This window comes from Oryctolagus cuniculus, chromosome 1 (genome assembly GCF_964237555.1).
Source record: "Oryctolagus cuniculus chromosome 1, mOryCun1.1, whole genome shotgun sequence".
NCBI classification, from domain to species: Eukaryota; Metazoa; Chordata; class Mammalia; order Lagomorpha; family Leporidae; genus Oryctolagus; species Oryctolagus cuniculus.
The window spans coordinates 177,517,174-177,536,730 of NC_091432.1; the positions used below are offsets into that span (position 1 = coordinate 177,517,174).

General features: G+C 35.1%; 1 protein-coding gene across 8 annotated transcripts in view; it reads right to left on the reverse strand.

Annotated features, from left to right (window-relative positions):
- Positions 1-19,557, reverse strand: part of ZDHHC21 (zinc finger DHHC-type palmitoyltransferase 21) — a 117,775-nt gene that overhangs the window by 41,901 nt on the left and 56,317 nt on the right. For 4 of the 8 annotated variants that reach the window (XR_007924083.2, XM_051857808.2, XM_051857814.2 and 1 more), the window contains one exon: positions 8,666-8,709. Coding sequence is in view for 7 of the 8 variants with exons in the window: in XM_051857808.2 (XP_051713768.2) it covers positions 8,666-8,709 (44 nt within the window). In the remaining variant the exon portion in view is untranslated. Of the gene's footprint in view, positions 1-422; positions 8,347-8,665; positions 8,710-19,557 lie in introns of those variants that run through there. The other 4 variants (XM_008254680.4, XM_070052335.1, XM_070052334.1 and 1 more) reach the window with 2 other exon arrangements.

Here is a 19,557-nt window from a genome sequence, read left to right on the forward strand (position 1 = left end):
TTAAGTATTCTTAGAATACAACTTCATTAAGAGCAAAAGTCTCATTAAATACCCTTAGAGCTTAGTGTCTAGATGTAAACTTAAGGTCTCTGCATTTTATTATTCCTCAAAGAAAAAATACTTCCATAAAATAGTATCTAGCACAATAGATATTAAATAATTTGGGTGACTGAATCTAGACATCTGAGCCATCCCTAAAATAAGTGTGCCTAATTAGGAATACTGTTTGTAAATTTCAATCCTAATATGTGTATTTAGTTCTTGAACATTTATTGCAATTTGTCATAATGGAAGAACAAGCTAAGGGTGCTAATTATGAATAATCAAACTACATAAAAAAAGAAAAGTGGTTCACCATATTGGTAGTGCTCAAATCCAGGATATGGAATTTTAATAAATGAGGTAGAAAAAGAAAAACAGTCTTGCTTTTTTAAAAAATATTTATTTAAAAATAAGATTTCTAAAAATACAGTACATAATACATTTCAAGACAAGTAAAAATCCCACAATTTAAATTAAAATAATCTGTAAAGAATATAGAAATAATACATGAATAAAACTAAATCACTACAATAAATTAAAAACAACACTGTTCTTAAGGTAGACACATGGTTTGTTTTTCATTTAAATAATTATATCCAAGATACATGGTTCCCACCTGCCATTGTCACCATTTTCCTCCCTCCTCTCAATCTATTCTTACATCTCTCAATGACTATTTCCTTATTAACATTAGCACTGGAAATGCTAGTGAAGATTTTCTCTGAGTTCTCTTAAGGGAAAAGACAAGATAAAAATAGTAAAACAACATGGCACTCAGATTTACACATATTATAAACTGAATGGAAAACTAGCCAACAAATTTAAAAATAGGATCTTCACGTCGCACTTGGAGCATACCGCCATTGAAAAACAAGACAAGATATTCATTTTGGCATAAATACTAGTCAGAATTTGAGATTGATACAAAATTTTAGAAGCCTCTAACACATTTTGCCTATTTGTTAAACTTGCTAGCCAGACTTCTTAAAGACTAATTTCAAGGACATACAGTATGCTCAGATGGCATGCTCCCTGTGTACCCTGTATATCCAAGAGGCTGTTTTAGTTCCTTCACCCACACTTGAAACTCACCTGGCCATGTATCTCTGACAGTGGTGGAATTTTTTTCTTGTTGTATCATTTAATTGGCTTTCGTCTGTGTATACTAAAGTAGCATTTGCCTTTTCTTTTTAATATTCAGCTCTGGGTGACAGTAGATACTGGTAAATTCTCTACTATCCAATAACTTGAAAAATAACTGCATTTCAGCCATATTAATTTAAATTTCATATAAACAACCCAAAACATTTAGAATCACTACAGTGGGAACACAACTTAGGAAATATTGTTAGCAGGTTACAGAAAGACATAATGGTATTTCCTCCTATTTGCATTCCAACAAATTATTGCTTTCACCTCTAATGACATATCCATCTGGATTTCTACACAAAATTCAAATGACTGGAGGTCACATTTCAGGTAAGCTTCAGACTTATTTTTTCCATTCAGAATTCACTGCAAAACCATATACTGTATCTACTACATTTAAGGGAAGAGTGATTTTAGCTCATTAAAAGTAATGCAAAACATTTTCAAAAGTGATTGTCAACTTTCCCAGCACACACACACACACACACACACGCACACACACGGTTACCTTCTTGACGGAATGATTAACTATTTTTGCTGTATTTTTCAAGACATTAAATACATGTTTTGAGAGTTTAGGGGAGAAATCGGGGAGCCAGAAGAGTAAACCTGTCAGAACAACACATGTACAATTCCAAGTACATTTAAAGGGTGTTTTCCTCCTTTTTCTGGAAAATGAATCATTAAGCAAAATAATTAGTTTTTAAAATAATTTTACTGTGACTTTTCATTACATACAGCCATCTATTTCCTTTTTTAATGTGCTAAAGTTCAATTTTCTATGAGCAGTTTTGTTTCTTAAATCAAGGTACATTTGCACTGCCTCTTGAGAAAGGGATACATATACAGACAGACACACACACACAGACACACAGACAGAATTTGTGGTTTGTGATCAGATGGATCCTTAACCTATCATTTAGCATTGTGTTTCAGTAGTAATTAAAAATGCCCAGTAAACTATGTATAGTCATTTATAGACATAAAAGTTGAGTTTTTTTACTTTTTATTCATTGTTGCAGAAATAAAAAACAAAAAATCTTGTGAAAAATGCTTAAATTATCTTTTGTAATTTCAGCCTATTAAACTATTTTCTAAAGTAGCCAAGCTATATTAAAATACAAAATTAAAACCCATTCTAACCTAACTAAAAAAATGTCTAAATGAGAGACATTTAAACAGATTAAACGGAGGCAGCAGTTCTTAATTTAGTAACATTAAATTCTACTTTATAAACACAAAGATGTGAAAAGAAAAATCTCTGTCAGCCAAAACCAAAAGTAACTCTTTGGTACAGGAATTAAAAATGTCACTCAATGCTAAGGTCAATAGCACCAGGATGCTTTAGTTGTTGAGGTTGTAAAACACTCTTCAGGCACCATAGGTTAAAATATCTCCCATGCATATTGGCAAGGACACAGAGCTTGCAATACGCAGACATGCTTTTCCTTTAGTTAACAGCCTACAATTAAACCCTGTATTTATCAATCAGGTAGACAAAGCCACAAAAAGAAGCACACCTTTTGTTGCTGCTGTTTCCTCTGAATCTTTGTTTATATAAAGCTATCAATACCAAAAAGATCAGAGAGTTGAACAACTGTGGTAAGCACGACACTGTATGTTACAGGTATTCAAAATACCAAGAAAAATGGAGCCCTCCACAGTATCAAAAACTCCAAAACACCCTAACTGTTAAAATGAAAACCAGCCTTTATATTTCAATTGCTGATACCTCCTCTGGTAACAAAACTTCCAAAAAACACTTAATATCCTTTCTTTGCAATAAGAGACTCAGTAGAAAAGGCCCCAGTTTTCCTAAACTTTGGGCAACCTATTCATTTCTCCTCAGCCTTAAATAATGACATTTTTTACACTAATCTTAACACCTCAAGTCAACATGGTACTGCACTGCACAATTATGATATTTAAATTTCAAATAATTTCTTAATGGCATCTGAACAGCTAAAGAGAATCAGCAATATAAATTTCTTAGATTAAATAACTCAAACTAAATTCTTACATGCATTAACAACTCTTAGAGTAAAACGGTACCAACAAGAGACAAAGTTAGAATGATGACAGCAAGCATGTTCTCTGCCACAGAACTGCTTCAATCAACTCTGTTGCGGAGATGGCTGATGGTTTAGGCTCCCTCCAGCCTTCTCTCCAACTTCATAAAGCACCCAACTCTCTATCCAATATTTTGGCTACTCACTACTCACTTGTACCTGTCCTATATGGTGGATAAGGGCTAAGGGATATTACAAATTATAACAGTAAAAAAGATAATGGTAATGAAAAACATCAGTAATACCAATTATTTAAAAATTTTAAGTACCATTGTTATTTTTGTCTCAAATTAGCACTAGTGGGCAGTATGACAACATTTGAAGAACGAATATGTGGTGAACGTTGTTGATAAAAGTCACACAATGATAATTTAAAAAGTCAGAAAAGTCAACCTTCCTAAAGTTAAATAAATCATCATCATACCAAAGATAGCAGAAAAGCTAAATATTGGTTAGTGTATAGAATAACAACACTGGCTCAAAATGTTTTAAGCAAGTAGGTTCTACTACTACTCTCAGGTTCTACTGTAGAGTATCCAAGAATTTAATTGAGGATGGCTAAATACAGATCATAGTGAAATTTGCAATTTTAGATATGTTCAGAGGATGAGTCCTAGGATGGAAGGTAACAAACATGGCCATTAAATAATTTACTCACTGACTCGTTAATTATATACTAGCAAGTAGAACAGACCAAATGTAAGTAACTTACTAACTACACTTGCCAATACTTATATTTTTAAAAGCAATAGTAGAATCAGATGAAAATCTAATACTTGTCCCTACTAGAAAACTACTTAATATTTGTAAGTGTAAGCTTTACCAAATAAATTCTAGCTTTATCTACGTGTATTAGAAGCCACGCCAAAAACCTACTTAACAAAGCAATTACAGTTGTAAACCTGAGCTAGGTTATCTACAGACACATGAAGCACGAGAGAAGCAGTCACAGACTAGCAGCTCTGTTAATGAAAATTAATGTCATACTAAACCATAGCTGGACACATTGTAACTTTATAGCAACAAATGTCAGAACACTCAAATTGCCCCATGATCTAACACAGAAAATCACGTGACCATATTCTAAATCAGTTCACACTTCCTTGTTCGAAGTGTTGTCCCAACTTAAATCTTCATGATCAGCATTCGGAGTTAATACATCTGAGTAAGAAATCTCCAACTAGTTATTTTTACGTAAGTGGCTTGACAGTCTAATAAAGAATAGTTACAATCAGCCACCACTGTTAAGGAAAAATACCTCTATGCCTTAGCAAAAATACACAAATGGTAATGTTTACAAAAGTTTTAATTCAGTTGTTATACTGAGCTTTATATATATGCTTATTATGTACTCTACTTCATGCTATTGTAAATTAAGTGTACTTGAGATTAATGTTACCTATAATTTTAAATGGTTATTAATCACAAATATTTTAATACAATTCTTAAGCAAAAAAGTATTTATATCATAATGGAACACCAGCTAACTTAATATTTTTAAACTACATTTGGGTTACAAAGCACCAATGGCTCTTAAACTGAAAGCCAAGCTCTGATCTCAGTTCATCTTTGTCTGCAATCCTGCACCAGTACTGTGCCCATAAACATTGTTGGAAGAAAACAACAACAAATATGCTTATTCAGAGACTGTAATCTATGGTATCTAGGCAAAAACCTTTCCTATGTAGAAATTCAATTAATTATTTTCTTGATGCAAAGGTATCTTTTTACAGATATTTTGCCTAAAATTAAATGGATTTTTAGAAATAAATACTTCCATTCAATAAATAGATTGCAACAGTAATTTCACTGCTCATGATTTTTTTCTAATGCTCAACATCTTAATTTATTTTCATGGCTATCCAGAATATGAAATAAACCGACTATCTCTAAAGCTATAGATAAATTCTGACAGAAAGTTTAAAAAGAGCAAAGAAAAGTATATAAATATTAATCTCGGATTACTTTCGAGGCAATAGTCAGTTAAAAAATCATTCCAGAATTGAAATTTAAAAAGCCTAAATGTATTTTTTAGATATTCAGTAAAACATATTAGATACTTGGTTGCCAATGTGTAACTATAGTAATTTCTATGCTTTATAATAAAGTGGTAACTTGAGAGTAACAGCTTTTCTAATCTTAAGGAATTAAGATTATTACTTAAACTAATGTTTAAAAAATGTATGAAATGGCTTATATTGGCTTATACTGATCTGACATGCTTGTGATTCATAGCAAAAAGTATAATGACATACTAAGTGAAGCAAATAACCACATTCTTATGAATTATAAATATCATAAATAGTAACATGTTCATCTTCATAAAATTTTCCATATTTTGTACATATCCTTCTCCTAAGTTTGTACCTCTGATATGTTCAGAATTTGGCTCTTCAATTTACTTATGGGGTAGTGAATCTCAAGAGCCAGTATAATTACACCAATTAGCCAAAAGAGGGCGCAGAAAGAACACCAGACTTTATGTAATGCCTAGGAAACTGCCATTGGGTTTCTCTCCAGTCCTCTCAAGAATTACAAAACCCACGGCAGGGTTAGGTGTGCTAACTTGAGAATACTGTAAATCACAATATAAGTATATATCAATATACTTTAACATAAACTCTTATGTAAATATACTGATATGTTGCATTTCTGCCATTCAGACAAGATAAGCATATGCTTGTCTAGTGCCTTACTTTGCAGCCCAATTACAGGGACCGGGTACAGATGGATTAGGATGAGGAAGGATAAAAAGAAAGAAGGGAAGAAACTGTGTCCTAGAAGCCTCAGAGTGGGAAAGACCTCCCCAGTGCCTTTGAACACAGATACTGCTACTACGTGAAGTATAAACATGTCCATAAAGCTCTTGAGGCGTCTTCACATGCTCTGCTGTGTTCTCAACGTCTTTATTCAAAACGAAGGTATACAACATCAGGCATTCAACTAATAACCGACCTACCTTATCTATACATTACTTCCTTTTAACAGTTCTGTCACAAGGCCAAATTTGGTCACCCTGTACAAAATTCAACCCATTCTCTAGACACAAACACAATAATTTGTGTTTATGTTTTATAAATATATTTCTTATATTAAATTTACTATGCACCAATAAATACTTTCATCTGCCCCTTCTAAGGTTTTAAGCAATAAAGCACTATAATAATAACATGAAAAGCATGGTATTAGTATCTGAGAAGAGCGTACACTATTATTTCAGAATATTTTCAATGATATTTACAATTTCTGAGAGAACTAACCACAGTATAGATAATTGCTGAAAATGGTAACCTTTCATTATTTCTCAGGGATGATTCTTTAATTTCAAAACTCACTAAAAGGGAAATATGAATACAGGAGATTCTTTCAATTTTCTCTTCAAGGAAGACTGTGAGTACATAAATGTTTAAAAAAGATATATGACATTTTGCAGTATTCTCATGGAAAAAAATTGAAAGCTGAATTTTTTTTCAAAGCATACTGAATGTGTTTTCACACATATGTTCTATGCTTTTCAAGAGACCATCACTATTAGCAATTTAAATTTATGCAAGTCTAATGATAAATACAGATAATATTTTCTTATTTTAAGGTCATTTTATAATAGTACCTTCCAACAAAAGGTCTCTCAACACAAATTCTTGCTGGCCAATTAAAATTTCATTTAAGTTCAGTGACTATAGTATACAAATGTTAGCAACTTATGAATAACTTCCTATAAATAAAATTTCAACAAACTGACCAATATCTATTATTTATAAACCTTCAATGTATAATTTTAGATTTACCAGTAGATTAATAAAAGTAAAAAGTATGTTTTTTCAGAAGCACAATATTCCTCCTCTTCATATTGTACATTATATATTATCTAGTTTTACTAGCATTTAGAAAAATTATGCCTTCTAATATAACTACACTAGAAAAAGTAACTGTCAAATTATTGCAAATTTTCTAGACTTTTTGCTCATTAAAATCTTAGGGTAAACTAGGAATACCATCCCACTGTTCACAAATTTCTTCTGGGAACAGATATTTTAACAACAATCAATAATTACCACAATAAGGAGAAAAGAAGTGAGAAAATTAATGTGAAAAAAATTTAATCTTTATAATAAGGTAGGTAGTTGGTGTTTTATATTAGTCATATTTTTATTTTGGTTCTGGTAAAGGAAAAAATGAGAAAACAGTACAAGGCTCTCCCTGCTGTTGTTCACTCCTATGCTACAGTTTTTGCAGCACATAGAAGAGGAAGTATTAAGTATTTTATGCTGCATTTGAAAAAAGAAAATTTACATCTACTGTAAGGAGGTATATCAACATTTGTAAAATACAAAGAATTCAATCCAGATCTGTTAGTACTACTTAAAAATGAAGATTTTAAATTAACATCTGAGATTTTCTTTAAATTAAAATCTGTAACATTGTCAGTACCAAAAGAAATTATGTACAATTATTTCATCCAAATCACTGCCTTTTGAGTTTACTAACAAAAGCATTTAAAGAAATCCCCGTGGAAAGCTAATCTGAAAGTAAACATGCTTTAAAACTTAAATATAGATCTTGCATTAGTCCCACAACAGGATCAAGATCACTATTAAAATAAAGCCTGGGGCACATTATGATGCCTAAGATTGGTGGGTGGATTTTAATTGACTTGAAGACTGTCATAGTTCTATTATCATAAAACCTGTAACGCATTTCCAGCATGGAGGACCCATCTGTGCCCACCATCCATCTGTTTAGACATGATTGGCAAAGTGGTAGGGAACTCGCAGTGGTTGCCTCTGCCTGAAAGGAATGAACCACAGGATCTTCCAACGAGTGCCAAAAACTTCTGAGAAGGTCTGCTGCCATGGCTTTCGGGGCCTCGATCTACAGAAGACAGCATTATTAGTGAAAGACAGCACTCCCATGGTGCACTTCAGTCAGCTAAAACAATACAGGTTGGCTGGGGATCCATTACTGGACTCTGATGAATTGTGTCCCAGCATCACAAATACAGCTTTTCTTTCATTATGGCATGCAGCTGAGTTTCAACTCTGGGATAGCAGATATTGTAGCTGTGTCGTCAATCAACCTAGGGCAACTTTTGAAGCAGAGGAAAAGTCTCAGGATTAACAGAATGTGTGTCAACAACACAGTAGCAAATCTCTTTTGATGTACTCTGAGGACAAATAATTTAACTTACTTTAGACAAGGAACAAGAAAGATCAGTATTTATTTTGTTGGAAAACTATCATGGCTGGAAGACCCCTACTGCAGGACTAGGGTATGCTTATCTAGCTCACGCCTCAGACAAGGCACCAAGAAAAAGCCATTATTTTATTATCATTCTACTATAGGCACACATTTCCCAAATGTGGCCAGCATTTCAAATTTTAAATATATACTACTTTCATACTTACATTTCTTCACAACAGTTTGACATCTTTTCAATCGATGTTGTATCCTATTAAAAATAAAAAATTATACTCAGATGTAAGTTATCAAATCTTATTTGACACTTTATAATTTTATAATCCTATTCAGAGAATATTATGAAGATGTAAGCAGTTCATATTTGAATGCTAACAATTTTACAGGATCTATATACACTGCTGGAATTCCCTTGGAAAAAGAAACATTATGCCAAAAATATTTGAAGATAAAACCTCACAAAAATTTTGGAGTACTATTTCACTAAAATATAAACTTTTGTTATACCTGCTTTCCATTTAATTATTTTTAAAAACCTAGCACCTATTTTCAATTCAATCATCAAGGAGTATGCATTAAAAATAACAAAAAATGACAAATGAAAGACACTAATGAAAAAAAATGCCAAGAGTCAAAGAGAGTTGGATTTCTGTAAACAACAACAAAACTCAACAAGGCAATCTATGAACTGCCATATTATAACAGCTATTGCTCTGAGAACTAAAGGTAATTGATATGGTGTTCTTTGGTAAAAATTATTTCCCCAAAGAAAAAAATTACTCTTTTATTTTAATAGTATTTATTGTGCATATTATATAAAGTTATAATACAAGTATACAAGAAAACAATTCAACAAAAAGAAGACAAGTTCTAGATACACTGGTTTAATTCATATTAACAGAAGATGTATCATTAGATTGACTAATTATAATATCCAAATAAAACACTAATTATATAACAAGGTTATTAGATATTTATATTTTAAATCTTTTGAAGCATTACAAAATATATTCCTTCAAATATACGAAAAAAAAAGCTAGACATTTTCCTCCTCTAATTCCTTTACCTTAAAACCTCATTCAAACAAAGTAGAAGGTGGACTGTGTTTTATATATATATATATATATATATATATATATATATATATATATATATTTTTGACAGGCAGATTTAGACAGTGAGAGAGAGAGAGAGAAAGACAGAGAGAAAGGTCTTCCTTCTGTTGGTTCACCCCCTAAATGGCTGCTACGGCGGGCGCGCTTTGCTGATCCAAAGCCAGGAGCCAGGTGCTTCCTCCTGTTCTCCCATTCGGGTGCGGGACCCAAGCACTTGGGCCATCCTCCACTGCCCTCCCGGGCCACAGAAGGGAGCTAGATTGGAAAAGTTGCAATCGGGACAGAATCCGGCGCCCCAACCGGGACTAGAACCCAGGGTGTCAGCGCCGCAAGCGGATTAACCAAGTGAGCCGTGGCGCCGCCCAAGGACTGTGTTGTTGTTATTAAGCAGTATTATTCAGACACATACTTGGGGCTACAACTCATACCCCAAGAGTTATCTGGGTGTAGAACTTTTTTACAATGATGCTAATAAATAGCATCTTCTGTTTAAAAAATTATTTTGAGATAATACAGGAACAACTCATAATACTAAGTTCTCACATATGAATACCTTAATACTATAGTTAACATACATTAGCAAACATAAATCTGTATTTTAGATGACTAGACACCAAGTTTCATTTGCAGATTTTCCAAGGATCTATTAAGAAATTACAGATTAGCTATACATTCCATGTGTATTAGTTTTCCCATTATGTTTTGGAATTCATGGCATCCAATGACAATTCTATAATTCACCTTTCTTGGCCCTACTGCCTACTTAATGATTTCTTACAGTCCAATGGTGATGAGTTGTTCCAAAGCAATTAAGATAGCTCCTACAAAAGTACAGAGGAAAAGATTTAGATACAAAGAAACTATCAGGAAAGATGTATAAATGTTATCAAATCACAGTAGTGGATAACACTTAAAAACTGGAAACTAGGGCTAGGTATTTAGCCTCATGGTTAAGGCAGTCATGTCCCAAATCAAAGTATCTGGGTTTGATTTTTGTTTCAGGCTCCTGACTCTAGCTTCCTGCTAATGCAGACCCTGGGAGGCAGTGGTGATGGCTCAAGTAAATGGGTCCCTGTTGCCAACCTGAAAGAACTCAATCAGGTTCCCAAATCCTGGCTTCAGCCCTGCGCTCAACCCTGACTGCTGCAGGCATTTGGAGAATGAACCAGCAGAGTGGAGCTCTCTTTCTGTGACTCTGTCCCCATCTCTGACTCTCTCTTGCTTGCTGTCTGTCCCTTTCTGTCTCTCTGCCTCTCAAAGTTTTTTAAGAACTAGAAACTATTTCAGAATAAGGAAGGCAATGGAAAGGTCAGACTATCAGCTAATAATGAGAGATTCTTACTATGCAGAAATTTGTCACTTGACTATAAAACCTTGAGGAGCTTGTGGAATTAAAGGAACTTTAATCAATTTTAAAGCCCTCAGATTTAGATTTCATATGGAAATTATTTTAATTTTCAAGTGTTTTTGACCCTTTCCTGGAGTCTGTTTCAGACATAACTAAAATACTACCTTTTAAATCATCATAAGCTGAAGGCTATTCTTTCAAAAGATGTGATGTTCACCATGACTTTATACACATGATTTAGTTAAAACAGTATGGTGCAGCCAGCACCGCGGCTCAATAGGCTAATCCTCCTCCTGCGGCGCCAGCACACCGGGTTCTAGTCCCAGTCAGGGCACCGAATTCTGTCCCAGTTGCCCCTCTTCCAGGCCAGCTCTCTGCTGTGGCCCGGGAAGGCAGTGGAGGATGGCCCAAGTCCTTGGGCCCTGCACCCCATGGGAGACCAGGAGAAGCACCTGGCTCCTGCCTTTGGATCAGCGCAGTGCGCCGGCCGCAGGTGCACCAGCCGCAGCGGCCACTGGAGGGTGAACCAACGGCAAAAGGAAGACCTTTCTCTCTGTCTCTCTCACTGTCCACTCTGCTTGTCAAAAATAAATAAATAAATAAAACAGTTTGGTGCCGACAATTCACCCAATACAAAAGATTCCAACCTTCAGTGCCAGTCAGGAAAGGACCAAAAAGATAACTGCTATCCTTAAAGAATTTCTTGATTAGCATGTAGAAATAACTGGTTATATATAAAACTCAGCTATCCAGAAAAATTCATTCTTCCAGGAATTATAAGAAGTATATACTCTATGTTGCTACAATTAGGATATCTTATTTCCAGAGAAATATTTATGCCTCGATGATGGTCCAATGATCAAAATATCTAAAACATAAATCAGTCTGCACAGTTAGAAGATACAGGAGAATCTTTCAATATTTAAAAAATCGGAAATTATTTTTAAAAGCAGAATACACTAGAAGCAGTAACACTTACAGAAATATAGGCTTTACCTATCTCATCAACCAATACTTGACTTTTTCCTGATGGCTAATCTTACCCTAAGAAATGATCTTTCAGGATCAGTGCAAAAAGAAAACTATCTTAGCTAATAAGAGTATGCCTGGATTTCAGAAACGCGGGAGTTTCTACAGAAAGGGAGACAAAGAGTTTTATCAGCTTAATGTTAGAAAAATCGAGGGGGAATGGGAGGCAAACAGCAAGCAATTATCATCGGAGGTTTCCCTGTTAACAGACTGAGAACCTAGTCCTCTTGGCAAAGGTATAGTAGTTTGATGATACCGTCCATCCAACTGACTCACCCTGCTTTGAATTCATTCTTACCGAGGAGTACTGCCTCAACGTCATCATACAGAAAAGGAAATGTGCTGAAAAGTCCTTTGGAACAATTAAAATTGTGCATCTAAGGTGTAATTGGTCAGTCTGGTTGTGATGACTACCTCGTTGGAGTCTGAAAGTTAAGAGCCATAGCCACTGCTCCTGGGGGTGATTAACTCTGGAAACAGTTTAAAAATGGAGTTTCTGGACTGCAGATTCCCCCGACAGTCCAATTTAACTTCAATAATCTCCTGTCCTCTTTATTCGTGCAGGTTTTGCTAATGTTTCTAACTTTGCTATATGTAGCTTCCTAATTCAACGACTATATGTTGATTTAACATACAGTTTAAAACACACTGAGAAGTTTTTCACAATTATATACCTGTTTTATCTATTATTACTTTCTACTACTTCTGAGAAAAATTTTTACTTCTTAGCATCTCTGGTAAGTATAAAAACATCAGCTCATTTATGTTTGAATTCAAACTTTACTGAAGCACCTAATGGCACACATTACACAAAATGGGTACCTCAATATTACAGCACCAAACTGAGCATGGCCAGCAACAGCGTATTTCTCACTTTTCATTTGATTTTTTTTTAGAATACAGAGAGAAAATGTACTGTAATACTAGCAGTCTCTCCTCCTTTGAAGCTAGAGCTATTTATCATCCTCAAAATGAATGGTTCCTTAAGTATCCATCTCTAACAGAAGACCAGCTATGTCCTCTATCAGTGATCTGCGGGTCACAGAAACATTGAATCCATAGTGGAACCAAAGTGAGAGGCAGTAGACCTTCCCTCTGTGGGCACTCAAAATCCCCTTCTGAAATAATCTCTAAATGTCTTCATCAAATCACTTTTTGACTACGGAATCTTAAGAAAATTCCTAAAACTCTGTATCTCAGTTTCCAAATAAAGCTTCCCTCACAGTCTGAAGGCTCATAAATGAGTTAATATATGTTAAAGACAATAAAATTTCTTAATAAATAATAATCTTAGTTTCTACTGATATTGCCTACTACAAATACTTTAAGGGCATGGAGATAAAACATCACAGTTACACCAAAATTTAACATTTCAAAATCATGTTTAAACAAGAAAAACTGAAAGATAAAATGGTAGGAACGCTGAGAGACCATGCATATAAAAACCAATGTCCAGAGGGGCTTAACATCTACTTGAAAAAACAAGATCTCAGTAGATAAACCACAATTTTTATATTGGTTTATCTATCTACCAAAAATTTACTAAGTACCGATTATGACAGAGTTCTTAGGAACTTACAGTTCAGTAAAAGCAGGTAAATATATTTTTAAATTATATGGGAATCTATAAATGAGGCCAGAAGGGTTGATTATACACAGTGATGTTACATAAGTTTAAACTAACTAGATTATGTGAAATAACTGAACATTCTTCTTAACAATCAACATTCAAATTCAACTACTCATTTTAATACCAAAATTATGCTTTTGAAAGGAGTTTTGGTTACTAGTAGAAGATGGGCATTTAATGTGCCCTTTGGCAAGGATTTTAAGGAATAACCAATACAGCAACAGAGTGTGCCAGAAACATGAATCATTGTGGCAAAAGATCACAAGCAAACTATAAATACACAATTCACTGCCTTCTCCAATCCCATGATGTTTTAAAAGTCAATTAAATATTCATGAGATATTAAAATCAATGGGGAAAATCACAAGCAAAGGGAAAATTCATAAATGTTTAGCTTCTTTATAAAAATATATTTAATCATTAGTAGTGCCTTCAGAAAATTAAAATGTACTGACTGAAAAAATTATAGAAACAGATTTAAATTGCTTTTAACTACTTTTATCAGAAAACCTTTTAAGTAGTTTAGTACCCTGAGCAAAGAGAAATGATGCATACAAATATACTTTTACATAGGTACATGTTGATACTAAAGAAAAATCCAATTCCATACACAATCATTTTGATGCCAGCAGTAACTGTGACAATGATTTGTTTTTAAAAGTTTTTATATTACTATGAAACATAATTTGGTATTTAAATTAATGCCTTGCTGAAGGGGAACTAGTTTCTATAAAGTTCTTAATTATATCCAAAATCCAAAGGAATATTATATCCAATATTAGTATACAACATTTTAAGGCATACAAGAAAAAAATGATTATTTAATGATTTTTTCCTACATTGTTACTGAGCTACTGGGAAGATATTCCATGTAATATTACAATTAGAAATAAGTTTATTCTGTATGTATTAAACAAAAATATACTTCAGGAAGGAAAATAAAAATGCTAGAAGGAATTCTCTTAATAGAAGCATAAGTTAACAGGGTTCAGCATAATTAGTGATGACTTCCATATCTGCAATGCTGATTTGCTGAGTAAACTAAACATTTGTGTAGAGAATGCACTGAAGCTAACTCACCACAGTAACTCAGAGCATACTTGCAAAATGGAATTATAAGGATTAATAATCTCAGGACCACAATTCTGGGTACATATTAAAAGGCAAGTAAATCTACTAATTGATTAATAAAATGCTATTTAACAAATAATCCCCTTTAATTTAACATTCTGCACATAAGATACTTTTCACTGCATAAGGTAATCAAGTTAAAACTAAGTCACTCCTGCATTTGTGATTTTTTTTCTATATTTATTTAGGTAAGCATCTACTTTGCAAGTTAAACATGAGCCACTATTCATGGAGAAAAATATATTTTCCTCTCTTTTCATATAGCATCCAATAATAGTACTTGTGAGACCAACTGCAAAAATCATGATTTTGTGTGTTTTTTTTTTGTTTGTTTGTTTGTTTTTTTTAGAATTTAAGGCTTTTTACAAAACTGCAACTAAATACATCTTCCTCACCCTATTCCCCCAACCTCGTAACTAAGAAAAGCACCAAGCTCCAGGAATACCATGTAAAAACTTGTACCATTACATCAACTCCACAGTGTCTATAAAACAAAAATGCTTGTATACAAGACTCAGATAAACTGTCAGAGGAGTGTCATGGTACACAATAGCTCGCTGTCAGACCTCACCAGAATGCGCTGTACCAGCTGTTACAGCACTTCTTGATGAACTCTCTCCAAGCCCAGAGACTGAAATCATGACTAATAGAATCACTCACCACTGTTAGCACTGGTGCTCATCAACATGGACATCATCCTCAGCTGTGTGTGAACTACTGCTCAATAATTCTGACAACATCAATTACATTAGCAACAACTTCACTATCCATTTTTATTCAGAAACAGCAAAAAGAAAAAAAATAGAAAAAATAGACTAAAGTCTAAGGAATAATTAGAATTGTGTCCTTAATAAAAGTAATGCTTCTAAGCAGATTGCTTAATTTTAACTTCAATATTAAGCTTAGTAAAACTACAGACACATATTTAAATACTGTGTAAAATCAAATCTAAAATAATCAAAGGTAATCTTTTAGAATTGGGCTTCAGATTATCTCTTTAACAGAAACATGTGGTTATGCTGAGATCTTTTAAACTTGGAAATGAGATTAGAAATGCACTATTTTAAGTAGTTTCTAATTATTTTATCTGGGTCACAGATAATCTACTCTTACTAGGTCCAAAATGACATCAGATTATCATTGCTATGATTATCCTGTTATCTTCTACTATCAACAGGAAGATGGGATTTTTCTTCTTATACATGACAGAAATAATTTATTCTGAATAAGAAAAAATAAAGGAAAAATTACAGGAAAATGATATTCTGCGTCCCTGCAACCTCAAGCTAAATCTAAAGAGAGGCAGTATTTATTTTGCTTGCTAGGCCCATATTCAAATTACACAACTACAGAGTTTATATCATGAAACCCCAACCAATGGTTTTCCAAAATGCTTCTTGGATCACCGGGGTACAGGACTGGGGAAGAAGGAAGATTTCAGGAGAAGGATTCCATTTTTTGCGATTCCTTCTCCCATTTTTCTTTCTTATACTGCCTGACAAACTCATTTCTTTCACAATATACAAAGATCCCTGGATTCAGATTATGACAAAAACATGCCCAAATCTAAAATTTCTCAAAATCTTAGTCTTACCATAAAATGAAGGAAACATATCTAATAAAGTATTATCATTAACTTATTTAACTTATATTAAAATAATAAATATCTTTACTTAGATGCTAGTAATTCATTGGATGTAAAAATAAACATCAGAAGCATTAACAACTTTAAATAATTAAGCTTAAGAACCATAAATCAATGTGGGGGAGTATATTCTGGATTTTTTTTTTTTTTTTTACTGTTTTAAGACGGAAGCATTTATTTTTATTCATCCAGATGGGGAAAAATGCAACATGTCAGGGCATTCCATACAAATTGAAGCAGATGGACCAGTGGGGTCAGAGTCTCTGGCAGATTCCAACACTTGGCGCGAGGGAGCCACAGCGTGGGCACTGGCTGCATAGTTGGGTCAGCAGCGTTTCCTGTGCAGGCCAGCCAGGCATCTCCAGGCGAGGCACTGACGACAGTCCACTGCTGCAGGCTGCTGCTCCACCCAGGCCCAAGGGTGAAATTCAGGGTCCTGCATGAATCACTGCCCACTTCCCAGGGTGGGGTGTGGGGGGCGGACATCCACGGCAGTCACCGTTTCCAGTGGTTTACAACATAATACATAACAAAGTTATTGCCATGGACCTTACATTGCAAATTATACTATTTACACCTGTGTACTCAGAAAAACACAGTAAACAGATACAGATAAAATAGATTTCTAACAACGAACTTGGCCATTACCAGACCAGATCGAGTTCCAGTGAGGCGGCCAGTGTGCGGTGCAAAGTGGTGCAGCAGGGAAAGGTTCTCCATCCACAACTACACTCGGCCTGTACTGCCAGCCAGGGCTGACGGGGCCACCTGGCTTTGAGGGGAGCCACTTACCGAACAGCCTAGGGCTTCAGGTCTAGACTGGCTGACAAGCTCCACCATCCAATAGGGCTGCACATACCACAGCAGGTAGAACAAGATACATAGCACAGACGCTGTGGGGCAAGGGGTCAGAGCCCTCCTCCAGTGCCCCCTGCGGAAAACACCCTTGGGATCAAGCCCATAAGCCTCACTGTTCCTGGAAATGCACTAGCCTTAACGATGGCTACTTGAGGAGCACCGGCTTCTGAAGGAAGCAGCCACTTACAGACATCAAAGGTGCAGCCCAGCAGGTCCAGGGGGAAAGGTCTGAGTACAGAGGTGCTCTGGGGAAGACAGATAAACACTACTAGAGGCTGAAGCGAGTGTCTGTTCCAAGAAAAGGATGACACGTGGGTCCCCACGTGGCCCACGCAGGCCCTGCTGTGCTGGGAGGGAAGTCCATCTGGAGGCTAGAGACAGTGCAGCACAGAATCACAGTCACCCCAGATTCCTGGGAGCTGGCATGGGGCTGGGGGAGGAGGAGCCTCGAAGACAGACTGGAGAGAAGTGGCGAAGAAGGAGAAAGAGGGAGAAGGAGAGCGTAAGAGAGAGACAGAGGTCAGGAGACAGAGACAGAGACAGAGAGTGAGCAAGCGAGCGAGCCACATTTTCAGGAACAGATGCTTTTAAAACTTTGCTAGGAGTGGGCAGGGAAGTAGGAGCAGCACATTCCATTAGGGTGGAGGTAGATCTTAACACCAGTGGTTGGGCCATGTGGCCACCTGGCTTCCAGCAACAGCAGTGGGGGCTAAAGCCTAGGATGGCATCAAGGTATAGATCGTGCCATAGATAAGACTGCGCCATTTTACTAACATTCCCCCCTTTTGTTTTTTTATAAAGCAGGAGTTGTAAATGGTCTCAACTCTTCAATTAAAAGGCAGACTGGCTGAATGGATTAAAAAAGAAAACCCAATTATTTGCTCCCTACAAGAAACACACCTCACCAACAAAGATGCTTGCAGACTGAAAGGGAAAGGACAGAAAAAAACAATCCACAGAACAGAAACCAAAAAAGCTGGTATAGTCATCACAGTATCAGACAAAATAGACTTTAACACAAAAACTATTAAAAGAGAAAAAGAAGGGCACTATATAATGATTAAGGGATCAATTCAACAGGAAGATGTGACTATTATGAATGTATATGCATCTAATTACAGGGCACCTGTCTAATGAAATTTAATGGATTTAAAAGAAGACAAAGACTCAAATACAATAGTAATGGAGGACTTCAATAACTCACTTTAAGCAATGGACAGATAAACCAGACAGAAAATCAGTAAGGAAACAACAGTCTTAATCAACACTACAAACCTAACAGCTATTTACAGAGCATTCCACCCTACAGTCACAGAACACACATTCTTCTCACCAATGCATGGGGCATTCTCTAAGACTGATCACATGCTAGGCCATAAAACAAGTTTCAGCAAGTTCAAAAAAATTGAAATCATACCATGCATCTTCTCAGACCACAATGGAATGAAACTGGTAATCAACAACTAAGGAATCCCCAGAACATATGCAAACACATGGAGACTGAACAACAGGCTCCTGAAAGAACAGTGGGTCACTGAAGAAATCAAAAAATTTCTGGAGACAAATGAAAATGACAACAAACATATCAAAACTTATGGGATACAGCAAAAGCAGTGTTAAGAGGAGAGTTTGTAGCAATTGGAGCCTACAACAAGAAATTGGAAAGCTACCAAATAAATGAGCTATAAATGCATCACAAGGATCTAGAAAACAACAGCAAACCAAACCCAAAACTATCAGGAAAAAAGATATAATTAAAATTAGAGAAGAAATCAACAAAGTCGAAACCAACAAAATAATACAAAAGATCAGCAAAACAAAGAGCTGGTTTTTCAAAAAAATACATAAAATTGACTTGCCACTGGCCCAACTAACCAAAAATAGGAGGGAGAAGACCCAAATTAACAAAATCAGAGATGAAAAAGGAAATGTAACAACAGACACCACATAAAGAATGATCAGAAAAGAACTATATGCCAACAAAACTGGAAACCTAGAAGAAATGGATAGATTCCTAGGCTATATGACCCACCTAAATTGAGCCATAAAGTCATAGAAAACCTAAACAGACAAATAACTAAGACAGAACTCGAATCAGTAATAAAGACCCTCCCCACAAAGAAAATCCCAGGACTGATGGCTTCAACACTGAATTTTACCAAACATTTAAAGAACTTATTCCAATTCTTCTCCAGATATTCAAAACATCAAAAAGAAGGGAATCTTCCCAAACTCTATGAAGCCATCACCTTAATTACTGAACCTGGAAAAGATACAACAGACAAAAAGAACTACAATCTCTCTGATGAAGATAGACACAAAAATCCTCAACAATTGAATCTAAC